Source organism: Poromitra crassiceps, assembly GCF_964638095.1.
Source record: "Poromitra crassiceps genome assembly, chromosome: 8".
Lineage (NCBI taxonomy): Eukaryota > Metazoa > Chordata > Actinopteri > Beryciformes > Melamphaidae > Poromitra > Poromitra crassiceps.
Window position 1 is genome coordinate 44,337,449 of NC_139629.1, and position 13,846 is coordinate 44,351,294.

At 45.5% G+C, this 13,846-nt stretch overlaps 1 protein-coding gene across 1 annotated transcript in view; it reads right to left on the bottom strand.

The window, feature by feature from the left end:
• The window catches only part of prdm16 (PR domain containing 16), a gene marked incomplete at its 3' end in the record, with an annotated part of 259,211 nt that extends 246,094 nt beyond the window's left edge, over nucleotides 1-13,117 (bottom strand). The window contains exon 1 of the mRNA XM_083641762.1: nucleotides 13,050-13,117. Coding sequence (XP_083497888.1) covers nucleotides 13,050-13,086 — 37 coding nt within the window. The 5' untranslated portion in view covers nucleotides 13,087-13,117. The remainder of the gene's footprint in view (nucleotides 1-13,049) is intronic.
• Between the last annotated feature and the right edge of the window lie 729 nt (nucleotides 13,118-13,846).

Consider the following 13,846-nt stretch of genomic DNA (forward strand, 5'->3'; position numbering starts at 1 on the left):
CGCACACACACACACACACACACACACACACACACACACACACACACACACCTGACTTTTATCAGTCCCATCAGTGGCTTAGATGATGCATAGAGTTACACAGCTATATTCCCAGTGCATGGCGGCTATTCTCAAAGATACCACGCTATTTTTCATTTCCGTGGCCTTCCTGCATCTCACCTTCCCTCCGTGTAGACATGTCAAGTGACTCTAACAAAGCTTTATGATCTGTATTGTGGCTGTGAGACAACAGCACTTCATTTAGCTCCTTTCAGCTCATCTCATGATAAGCCTCTGAACAGAGCCGGGACGCAGAAGGGGCCAAAATGGCCGCCCCCTCTACCTTTGACATTATCGGGGGGAATCTTAAGAGGTTTGCCCTCCTGTAGAGCAAGGGAAAGTGGAGGTCACTGACATTACTTTTACCTATTACCTTTGGAGTAGGGCGACAGAGGGGGGTGAATGGTGGCCTTTGAGTGTGTGAGTCTTTGTGCCCCCCCCCCCCCCCCCCCATTGGAGAGCAGCCCCAGCGGCCCGAGCCGAGCGGGGGTCGAAAGGTCAGACAGGTCATGTGATAAGGCACTTCAGACCTGCATGCAGGGGCCCCAGTCTGAAGAGGCCCCCAAAACCTCCACAGCTCCCCCTTTACTCTCTCTCTCTCTCTCTCTCTCCTCTGCCTTTCTTTCCTCTTCCCCCCTCTCTCTCTCTCTCTCTCTCTCTGTCCTCTCTCTCCCTCTCTCTGTCCTCTCTCTCTCTCCTCTCTCTCTACTCTGCCTTTTTTCTCCTCTCTCTCTCTCTCTCTCTCTCTCTCTCTCTCTCTCTCTCTCTCTCTCTCTCTCTCTCTCTCTCTCTCTCTCTCTCTCTCTCTCTCTCTCTCATGGACACAAAATGCCATTTGTTGTCCGTCAGTCAGTACCGGGGTCGGGCCCGGCGCTGAAAGCTCCATTCACACACCCTCTCACCCAGGGATGTTTTTGCAATTCAATATTTTCACACGCAGGCAGCCTCATCGTTACTTTGGAACCGTACACTTGGCAGGATGAGGCTGGGGGCCTCTGGGACAGAGGGGTTGAGAGGTGGAGGGGGCGAGGGTGGAGGAGAGGAGAGGGTGGAGGAGAGGAGAGGGTGGAGGAGAGGGGGTCAGCACAGAGGAATCCTATAGTGTCGGGAGGGGACCGGCCCGCGCCCACTAATGGGCCATCTTGAAATGTTTTAGACCCAGACCCCTCCAACACCTACACACACACACACAGACACACACACACACACACACACACACAGACACACACACACACACACACACATTCTGCCCTGCTCATCGTTTCACAACCAATCTGACTCCAGGTTAACGAGCACGGCTCTTATTTCCTTCATCAAAATCTCTGGGCTAATGCAGTCACACTATCCTGCCACCAAAAGGTCTCTCTCTCTCTCCATGTCTCTCCTCTCTCTCTCTCTCTCTCTCCATGTCTCTCTCTCTCTCTCTCCGTGTCTCTCTCTCTCTCTCTCTCTCTCCATGTCTCTCTCTGTGTTTCTCCCTCTCTCTCTCTCTCTCTCTCTCTGTGTGTCTCTCTCTCTCTCTCCGTGTGTCTCTCTCTCTCTCTCTCTCTCTCTCTCTGTGTGTCTCTCTCTCTCTCTCCGTGTGTCTCTCTCTCTCTCTCTCTCTCTCCGTGTGTCTCTCTCTCTCTCTCTCTCTCCGTGTGTCTCTCTCTCCCTCTCTCTCTCTCTCTCTCTCTCTCTCTCTCTGTCTCTCTCTCTCTCTCTCACCAACGCTCACACTAGACAGCATCAGTCTAGCCCACAGCCCAAATGTGTTACACACAGCTAGTACCAAATGACAGTCTGTCTTTTTGCTTGTACATTATGTGTATTTGAGCAGAGTCTAGGTCTGCCATCCACAAGTCTTTCCAAATCCAAACGTGCACAAAATTCACAGATCAGAATTAGATCTCATTTAAACAGCAGGCGGTAAAAAAGGCTCGGGGTAAAAAACAACAATAATAATGATAATCAAAAAGAATGCATGTTATTCAGCAGTTCCACAGCCTGCCAGCTCATGCAGGGAATGAGCGAACACAAACAACATGAGAATGAGCAGAAGAATGAATGGAACTTGATGAGAACGTAGCTCATTTCATCCAGAGCGTTTCAGAAGGTTCTGTGTGAGCGGAGGCTGCTGCAGCATACAGAGGTAAGAGGAGGGGGGGCTCAGGGGTTTCATATTATGTATCCAGTGCACCCCACTCTCTACTTAATGAAATTAAACCACAGCAGTTACTGCATGGCTCTGTGTCTGTGGGGAGTTCACTCATCAACACGCCGACACTTTTCATTCTCGATGGAAATCAATGGCGGCCGGGCTGATACGGGGCCTTGATTGTGCTGCGGCAGGGAGGAGCAGGGTGAGAAAACAAACGCTCCACAGCGCCGTGATAGAACGGACAGCAGAGCTGAAGGGAGGCGGGGGAATAAGCCGGGGGCATTCATCTTCCTCTCTCGCCCCTCCCCTCCCTCTCCTCCGATCCATCATAGTCTCAAGAAAGTTAGCCAAGTATTTAACAAACAGAGAGCTGGTGGGCGCTATGCGCTAGCTAGCGCCTGGCAGGGTCACTGGATAATGACAGCTCAATTACTGTGAATCTCCATGACCCCCCCCCCCCGCCCCGCCCCGCACAGCAAATTTGTCAAACTCCCCAAAACGATGCGTCTGACAGTGTAATCGCTGAGCGTCCCCACCGACATGAAAGAGCTCTTTATCTGACCAATCAAAGAACCTGATCTCTGAGAGAAGAGGGGGGGGGGGGGGTCCTGTGAGACGCTGATCTCTCAGAGAAGAGAGAGGGGGGGGGGGGGGGTCCTGTGAGACGCTGATCTCTCAGAGAAGAGAGAGGGGGGGGGGGGGTCCTGCTCGGCCCTGTGAGACGTGGAGATGGTTAATCCGCTTTAATGAGACACTGCGTGCCCATCTCTGTGGTCATGACGCAACGCAGTGAGAAGGGTGTGTGTGTGTGTGTGTGTGTGTGTGTGTGGCGGGGGCAGGGGGGGGGGGGTGAGTGGGAGAGATAGAAGTGAAGATGGAGCCAAGGCTTTGAACAGGCGGTCTGATGAAAGGAGGAGCAGACAGAGAGAGTTTAGAGCCGCGCCGCCTCCACACACACATCCTCTCTTCTCTGTCTGAGACAGACAGACAGACAGACAGACAGACAGACAGGCAGACAGACAGGCAGACAGACAGACAGGCAGACAGACAGACAGGCAGACAGGCAGACAGACAGACAGACAGACAGGCAGACAGGCAGACAGACAGACAGGCAGACAGACAGACAGACAGACAGGCAGACAGGCAGACAGACAGACAGACAGACAGACAGACAGGCAGACAGACAGACAGACAGACAGGCAGACAGACAGGCAGACAGACAGACAGACAGACAGGCAGACAGACAGACAGACAGACAGGCAGACAGACAGACAGGCAGACAGACAGACAGACAGGCAGACAGACAGACAGGCAGACAGGCAGACAGACAGACAGACAGACAGACAGGCAGACAGACAGACAGGCAGACAGACAGACAGACAGACAGACAGGCAGACAGACAGACAGACAGACAGGCAGACAGACAGACAGGCAGACAGACAGACAGACAGACAGGCAGACAGGCAGACAGACAGACAGGCAGACAGACAGACAGGCAGACAGGCAGACAGGCAGACAGACAGACAGACAGGCAGACAGACAGACAGACAGACAGACAGACAGGCAGACAGGCAGACAGACAGACAGACAGACAGACAGCCCAGGGGATGCAGCAGTTTGTCTGCTTATCATATCTGGACAGGATGGGCCCGTCATCAGCAGGGCGGGTGGGAGCGGGACGAGGGATTTGGGGAGATACAAGTTTGTGAAATTAACTGCTATGTGGCAAGAATCTAACTCAGAAGACACCGTTTTGTGACTCTCTTGAGGCTAAGGGGGGAAAAACATTTTCTTTACTGCTATTTATTGAGAATTGCAATGAATGCGAGTGCATTTTCTCTGCTGGTTTGAGTCTCCCTTCTTTTCTCATGTAAGGTATAGTACTAGTTATTACTAGTTAGGTACAACACTTTTCTCATGTACATTAAGGTATAGTACTAGTTATTACTAGTTAGGTACGACACTTTTCTCATGTACATTAAGGTATAGTACTAGTTATTACTAGTTAGGTACGACACTGTTCTCATGTACATTAAGGTATAGTACTAGTTATTACTAGTTAGGTACGACACTTCTTCTCTCATGTAAGGTATAGTACTAGTTATTACTAGTTAGGTACGACACTTTTCTCATGTACATTAAGGTATAGTACTAGTTATTACTAGTTAGGTATGACACTGTTCTCATGTACATTAAGGTATAGTACTAGTTATTACTAGTTAGGTACGACACTTCTTCTCTCATGTAAGGTATAGTACTAGTTATTACTAGTTAGGTATGACACTTTTCTCATGTACATTAAGGTATAGTACTAGTTATTACTAGTTAGGTACGACACTTTCCTTATGTACATTAAGGTATAGTACTAGTTATTACTAGTTAGGTATGACACTTTTCTCATGTACATTAAGGTATACAGTACTAGTTATTACTAGTTAGGTACGACACTTTCCTCATGTACATTAAGGTATAGTACTAGTTATTACTAGTTAGGTACAACACTTTCCTCATGTACAATAAGGTATAGTACTAGTTATTACTAGTTAGGTACGACACTTAGTTTCTCATGTACATTAAGGTATAGTACTAGTTATTACTAGTTAGGTACGACACTTTGTTTCTCATGTACATTAAGGTATAGTACTAGTTATTACTAGTTAGGTACGACACTTTTCTCATGTACATTACGGTATAGTACTAGTTATTACTAGTTAGGTACGACACTTCTTTCTTCATGTACATTAAAGTATAGTACTAGTTATTACTAGTTAGGTACAACACTTTCCTAATGTACATTGAGGGCATAGTACTAGTTATTACTAGTTAGGTACGACAGTTTTCTCATGTACATTAAGGTATAGTAGTTATTACTAGCTATGTATGACACTTCTTTCCTCATGTACATTAAGGTATAGTACTAGTTATTACTAGTTAGGTATGACACTTCTTTCCTCATGTACATTAAGGTATATTACTAGTTATTACTAGTTAGGTACGACACTTCTTTTCTCATGTACATTAAGGTGTAGTACTAGTTAGGTACGACACTTCTTTTGTCATGTACATTAAGGTTTAGTACTAGTTATTACTAGTTAGGTATGACAGTTTGTTTATCATGTACATTAAGGTATACTAGTTATTACTAGTTAGGTATGACACTTCTTTTCTCATGTACATTAAGGTATAGTACTAGTTATTACTAGTTAGGGTACTACACTTTTTCCTGATGTTGCAGGGAAACATTTGAGGTATGTCACACCAGCAGTGGGGGACCGCTCTGAAATACCCTAGAGGCCCACAATCCAAGTTAACGCAGGACGATTAGCTCATTTACACAAGCTAAGTGGAAAGTGTCTTTTTCAGACACCATGCCTGGACTCACACCGTCTCCCTGCACATAGCATTATACACAGACATCTCTACAGAGAGCGTGGTGTCAATGAGAGAGTGCAAAACAGAAAACACTGTACAGGAAGTGGAGAAGGGGACAAGATGGACAGAGCAGGAGAAAGGAGAGAGAGAGAGAGAAGATGGAGAGAATATAAGAGGGAGGTGTGAGCAGGGGCTAATACCAAACAAAGCAGGATTACAGCCAGATAAGACTAGTCACAATGCACAGCAATCCCCCACAATGCATCACGAGGCCCGCTCATTAGTGACTCCACACATTTGGCCCTTGTTTAGCAAACAGCACGCACAGCGTAAGAGCACAGTGTAACAGCACAGTGTAACAGCACCAGTGTAACAGCACAACACACGCTGTACCAGCGGGCGGTGCCCCCCGTGCGGTGCCCCCCGTGGCACCAGCCACACAGAGAGAGAGATAACCCTTTAGCGTTCATCAGCGGGCCCCCAGAAATAAAGAGCTATCTGCTACAAGACATCTCCGACAGCCGCGGTGTATTCTTAGCTCGGAGAAGCTGGATGGAATCTTCTCGACATAGCAGCGCGGGGACGTAACTCGATAAGCAGCGCAGCCACAGGTCAGGACAAAATGCATTTAACTGCAACGTAATGGCTTTTCTTTCTTTTTTTTCGGGAACCCCCCCTTTTCACCAACACATACCGCGCATCAGACGCCAGCCTATTTTTAACAGGACCCTCCCCCCCCGTCTGCAGGCTGAAGACCGAGGGGGACGAGGAGAGACGAGAAACAGAAAAGAAAACATGGAGGATGTATCTGGAAGGCTCAGGCATGCCGGGCCCAGTCTGACTCTGCGCTGCCAAATGGTTGGGAGATTGCCGTGTTTTCACAAACATGGCGGGGAGGGTGAGGTCATGGCGGCGAGGCGGGAACCAGCAGGCCTATCTGCCAACTGGATAATGTGAGGTCAACATATCAACACAGCCATGTGCTACAGCTTCATGCTATGCTCTTTGTATGTCAAGTCCACATTTGACTTAGCCAGCAGGAGACCAGGCAGGAAGTGTGTGTGTGTGTGTGTGTGTGTGTGTGTGTGTGTGTGTGTGTGTGTGTGTGCGTGTGTGTGTGGGTGCGTGCGCGCGTGTGTCCAGGTGTAATAGGTGCCCACCCGTCGCTGTGCCAGACTTGGCCAAGGTCAATGCTCCGAACATTGACAGGACCTCCAACAACTGTAGAAAATGGTGTACACACACAGCATGCACACACACACACACACACGAACGCACACACGAACGCACGCACGCACGCACGCACGCACACACACACACACACACACACACACACACACACACACACACACACACACACACACACACACACACACACACACACACACGCACACACACGGTCAGCCAACAGTGCCAGCTCCTGCTGGTTGGATGACATTTACACTCAACCTTTCTAGTTTGTGATTGATTGGGGTTAAATCCTACCATTGCCCAAAAATCTGTCACCACTAAGGTGTGTGTGTGTGTGTGTGTGTGTGTGTGTGTGTGTGTGTGTGTGTGTGTGTGTGTATGTGCGTGCATGTGCGTGCGTGTGCGCGTGCGCGTGTGCGTGTGTGTGTGTGTGCGTGCGTGCGTGCGTGCGTGTCCGTCCATCTAGGATCAGTCCACACTCTGTGCATGATGCACGCCATGTTTTTGGGCTTCACGTGTTGCCGTAGAGACACATGAGCAGAGCGGGACAGAGTAGCCGGCTGAGTAAAGCGAGTCAGATGGATGGAGGCCATTAGGCCAGTGAGTCACTATGACTTCAGCATGCTGCTAATGTGCTACTGAGCCACTTCCACTCACTGCAAGTAGCAACAAGCTAACTGTTTTATCTGCAGCTATATGCTCGGTTTTCATTGCAAAGTCATACAACAGCTCTATGCACGGCAAGATCGTGTTCTTCAAAGTCGTACGGGTGAAAACAAGTAATGGTTTAATGATATTTAAATCGAGGCAACACAATGATACATACTGGATAAGAATTGGTTTAAATGCACACATAAATCTCACATTCATGAACATCCAAGTTTCCACGTTAATGGTGCGGTTATGATGGAAGGGGATGGTTTTAGAGTTCTTATGGAATGAATAGATTATTAATAGAAACGATATACCTGAGATAGGACACGATATATATCACTGTGACACACAGCTCAACAACAATTGCCTGTCTCCATAAACAACCTATAATCAATGTAATGAACCTTATCAGTTCAAATAATACATGTATAAAGGTTGAGGGGAGTTAAGGAATGTCATTGCAGAGTCCAATTCTTTTTTAAATTTACTTTCAAATTTGATGTAACCTTTATTTGGCCATATTGGTCCCCATGTCTTTTTCCAGGGGAAACTTGGCCAAGCCAGCGGCAGCACATTTACAGCTGCAGTCACTGACAGAATCACAATAAAAACATTTCCTTACAAGTCAAAGTGAGGACGAGATAGAGTGAAAGAGTGTGAGAAAAACACAGAAAAAGAGGAAAATGGTGGCTATTACAGTTCTAAAAACCCAACTTCATCAAAGCACTGACCATTTCCAATAGACCTTGGTAATCACCAACGACATCCTACATGTGCAGACTTCTGTTAATGCATTCATACACAGTGCCATATATTTCCATAATCAAGTATGCAGCACTAGTGGCTGTGCCAATTTTGGACTTATGCAATCAGTTACACAATTTTGATCATTTTAGATGTTTCAAAAATGGACATAAATCGTCCAAAAATCACTCCAAAGGATTACATGGGGAACAAAATACATCAAGAAAGAATTGATTTGGAAAAGTTAATAAAGTGATTAAAAAAAAGTCACAATAATCATAAAATAACTGCAAAAGTTGGTCATTTCCCTGATTGGACGGTGGGCACTTTTTCTGTAAATCAAAAGATCCCCTAGATAGACAAACTTGACATCCTCTGAATGGTCTCTAGTGTCGTGGGATTCATACGCGTGTGATTATCTTAGTGCTCAAGTCGTTTTAGACAGTGACTGCAAAACCGCTGTTGCCATATTCATCATTATGAAATGCAAATGGGCTCTTTGGAACCACAAGAGTCTCGAGTTTCCAACTGTGTCCTGTGCCCACTGCAATAAAATGGGGAATCTCACAGGTATTTTTTTGCATTGGATCCAGAACCGTTGTAATTCAAAAGATTAACTAAATCAAAAAACGTATATTATGTGCAAATGTGCCAATACTCGAGCCTCTAACAATTCACAATGAAATTAATCATTGAAAAGAGATGCCGCATGTCAACATTGAGAGGCATAGTGAGGTCTTGTAGAACTGCATAGCAAATCCAGAGGCATGTTTACTCCTTTTCCAAGAACCTCTGTCTCTGCTCCGACTTCAACATGAAGGCCGTTGAAGTCGACTGACCTTATAGTGGAGTGGAGTGGGTTTTGTAAAACTGGATATACACAAAAAAGCCTAAAACATGGTTTGCCGTTACATTATTATATTTACACGACCTACATGTAACGTTTCGTTTCAACATCCTAACAATTTTATGTCCAGGCTCTAATCTGTGAACACAGACAGGCTATCTGACACACATTACAGCTGCGTAGTAGTGCTGCATGGGAGCTTGCATGGGACCCTGAACGTTTAGCCAGAAGTTCAACATAGCTACCATTGTTGGTTTTAAAGTGTTATGGGTTGGGTTTTATTACTTCTGTCAAAACATCAGAGGCTGTACAGCCAGGGCCAGTTCATGACTGGGAGTCCATCTAGTAAGGGCCCCTACACTAAGATCAATACTAGAGCTGGCAATTAGTAGGCCAGAGAGAGAGGGAGGGAGGGATAGACTGAGAGAGAGAGAGACACACACAGAGAGAACAGAATGTGTAGCCTACATTTGTTCAATGTAGGTAGAGAGAGAGGTCAGTATTTTCTGCAAGAGAGAGAGAGAGAGAGAGAGAGAGAGAGAGAGAGAGAGAGAGAGAGAGAGAGAGAGAGAGAGAACGCCAGCACGGAGTAGCCTATAACAATATCATGGACGCTGCCTTTCACTTTATTGACTCTTTAGCGCTGGTGGTGACCCAGAGACAGCAGGTTCTGAAAATCAATCACGTGTGAAAGTTGTTTTCAGTTCCGGTGTGTGACAGAAGGCGTCTTCCGCATATGCGCGCTGACAGCTGCATATATTATTATTATTATTGTTGTTGTTATTATTGTTATTATTATTAGCCTAGCAGTAGTAGCTTGTATTGTATTATTATGCTACAACAGTTGTGAGTCTGTATATAGGCCGTCTCCGCCCTAAAAATTCGTGCATATGCGTCTGACACCTGTGCACCTAAAATCCCTGGCGGTAGGGGAAGGGGGGGGGGGGGTGGTCCGACAATCACTTTAATTGATGCAAATCATTCAAAGCTATATGCTATGTTTATGAGTTTTAAATGCAGATGGACGGAATAAAACAGTCGCAATGATGTGTTCAACGTTTAGCACAAGCGGCGCCGCATGCGCATAAATACACGTTAAATTCTCATGCATTTTCATGCCTTGTGAAGGCAGTGTGGCCATAGCTAAACTGAAATTACAAGTGCATAAAAGCAATTATATTGTCAATTTGAGGCTGGGTTTCCTGCCAGACTCCGCGCATCGATTTTTAGTTTGTAAAATAACGAGAGGCCAAGTCTCAGTGTGAAACAATGTCACCCGTTACCCTCAACTGACACTCGTTAAGGCTGTGTGGATGATTTCTTGATTTAGATTGAACAGCTTTTCAAATAGCTTAAAAAATAGCACAAAATGACATATTGACTAACGAACATATAATAACGAGATATACCGTTCCAGATTAATTGAAATAGCTTATAGCTGTAATCACAAATCAGAAACATTATTGTAATAATAAAATCAATAATAGCCGAAATATGGACTTGTAGGCCTACCCAATAGACTAAAGAAAAACAGCTGACAGCATATGACATAGCTATGATGTGTTGGCCCACCTGTGTGGGTTATTGGCCCTACCTGTGTGGGCAATATGCGAATTATGCAAACACACCAACACTCCCTCACTGCTGACCCAAATGCAACATGTAAACAAACCAGAGCGCTCACTGTATTTACTGATCAATGCGAGTCTGTCTATTACACACACACACACACACACACACACACACACACACACACACACACACACACACACACACACACACACACACACACACACACACACACACACACACACACACACACACAGGGTACGTCTCTCCTGTGGGATTGTTTCTAAACCGAGTATTTTGGCCTTATCTGCCGAGAGAAAAATACGCAGGGTTGTAAATATAATAAAACTGCTAGTGAATATTGTTTTGGGCATGCTTCTGCAGCAGCTAATATTTTACCTACGCGGGGAAAAAACATGTAAAAATGGAAATTCTCCCACGCGTCGGATATAAAGTGGTGGGCCTGCATGTTTTTAATGTTAAAATGAACAGGGTTTTTGTTTTTTTGCTCTCTGCCGCATACACCATGTGGCCTTTGGGCTTCACATCAGGCTGCTGGACTGCTGGAGTAGTCCGGTGTGAGAGGGCTAAAGCCAGGTATTTGTGTTCATTAGCACTCGGATCAACAGGCTATCAAGGCTGTTTAGAGATCAAGACCAAGTACAATTACTGGCCAGAAGCAGGATCCTCAACATGTTTAAGCATTTTCACAAAGTAGCCCAATTAGCTTTTTCTTTTTTCTTCTTCTTTTTACTTGTATAGGACTTGATCCTTGTGCACTAATTTATGAAGACATGCAAGATAACGAGGCAACTTTGATTATAAAAACGTGCAAAATTATGACTGCAGAAAACTTGTTAGTATTTTTATTATTATAAGTTCTGGTTAAAACAATACATGTGTGCAGAAATGTACAGTGCAATTTCAATGTTAATTCTCACTGACATAAACAGCTGATTATTATTTCTATACGAGTGCAACGGGCCGGCTTGTTTAAGATAGTCACGTTCAGATTAGTTTAAAATGCTGTACAAAACTATGCATTTCACTAAACGTATGAAATGTAAATTAAAACGCTTTGCTTTTTAAGTAGCTCACCATTGTTTTTAATATGGAGATCAGGTTCAAGTTGAATTAACAAGGTCAGAAGCTTTGGCAAAGTTACAAACTTTCCACAGGCCTGGAAAGATGCAATCAAGCATGCTCAACACAAACACAATAACAGAGATTTTTTTCTTCAAATGATCATTAATCATTTTTTTAAATAAGCTACAAATGCAGCGCTTTAGATTTTAGCTCTGCATTTTCGTATATATAGAGCAACTGCAAATCGAAACTAACCTTGATAAAACGATAAACATATTTAAGAGATATCCGAACAAAAGCAATTACCTAAAAATCGTTAGCCGAAGTTGTTAAACAATGGGGCTGCTAATGAGTAGGCTACGGGATAAAAAAGCAGAATGACATAAAATTGACCGAAGAAAAAGTGCAACAGGAATAAACAACAGACGTTATAAATATAACCTACACAAATCATAAATCAACCCACCAACTATAAACAAAAGCCCAACTATAAACACGGTCCATTTTCAACAACAAAGTGCTCATGTTCACAAAACTGAATACATGATTTTTCCGTGTGACGCGAACACAGTCCACTGAGCAGTATGGGCGCTTTCTTGCACAAGACGCATTATTGATTGGCATTCCCTGGAGGAGGAACCAGCCCGGAACAGTCCAGGGCCCAGGGACAAACACACTTGCCGGAGTGCAATTTCTTCTCGAGGTAAAGCAGCATCGGATAAAAAAAAATCTGCGCGAAAATATTGCCATTTCTTTCAAATTTCACATCGGCGTCTCCATTTGTGGGCGAAGGAGAGAGTGCGCTCAACTCGCTGCGAGCTGTGCAGCAGCAGCTCCCCTGCCTGCCTGCCTCAGCATGAGCAGTGCCACAGCGCCCACTATTTCAAAAGCCAGGAATATTATTTCACAAGACTTGGAACGGCTCTATAAAAAAAAGTTACTATCCCGTTTCGACAACTTTTTGGGGGTAACTTTCGGGGAAACGCAGCTGCGCCTCTGCTAAAAAACTCTCCGACAACAGAAAACAGCAAAATGACGAGGTCGAGCTCATGTTTTGTGGATATAGCGTTTCTCTCTCTCTGCTTCTATAGCAGTTTATTCTACTAAGCACCGGCGGCGTTTCTCATCAGACATGAAACTTTCTGACACACTGGGAACCGCCGAAGCCAAGACTCGCAGGCAGCATGCGGAGAAAAGAGACTCATCAGCGGCCGGACCGGGACAAATTTTTAGCAGAAAAGTTATCTCTCTGGACAAAGAATCGCCCCCCCTCTTCCCTCCCCTCCCTCTTAAGGATATGACAAATGACAAGGACACATTGGTGATCTAGACGCGGGACTTGGAGCCGGGCGTAAAGCGTAAAGAAGGGGCAAAAAGAAGACCTACTTTTGGCCAGTTTTCTCGCCCTCGCCTTGGATCTCATCTTGTGTCGGCTTGTAGATTCCTCTCGTCGTCCTCCGTGAGCCCAGAAGCAGCAACAACACTATCTTCATCTCACCAGCATTGTCAGTTTGGACACCTTCGCACATGCGCACCAGGCCATTCAATCTGACACCCTCGCCGGGGCCAAAAAACTTTCCAATGTATTCATCATCATCACTTTTTTTGTCCTATCGTCTCCCCTTTAGATCACTTATCTCTTCCCCTCCTCCTCCTCCTCCTCCTCTCCCACCTCCTCCTCCCGCTCTCTCCTCACCATCTCACCCCCCCAGCCCCTCCTCACCCTCCACCCCCCATCCACCCCCATTCAGCCGGCTGCCAGCACCCTCTTCTTGGATTTTACCCCTTTAAGAGCGACAACTTTAGTTTTCTGCAACCTGCGGTGGACACCGCGAGGTATGGTTAGTGTGTGTGTGTGTGTGTGTGTGTGTGTGTGTGTGTGTGTGTGTGGGGGGGGGGGGGGGGGTTCAAGGTCGTATATGATATCATATTATTGCAGTAAAACTGGCTGCAGTTGAACAGAAGATGAGTGAGTTGCAGAATTCTGATGGTTATTATTATGTGTTGTTATAATTATTAGATTATGAAGGTTCTGCCTTATCCTGCAAAATACATTTCTCTATTTTCGGCATGAAATGTTTAAAATGTTGTGCTTTCCCCTGAAGTGATTACACAGCTGATTCTTGCCTTGCAGATCCTTTCACAAAAACAGCAACTTTATTTCGGCTGTTGACTTGACGCAG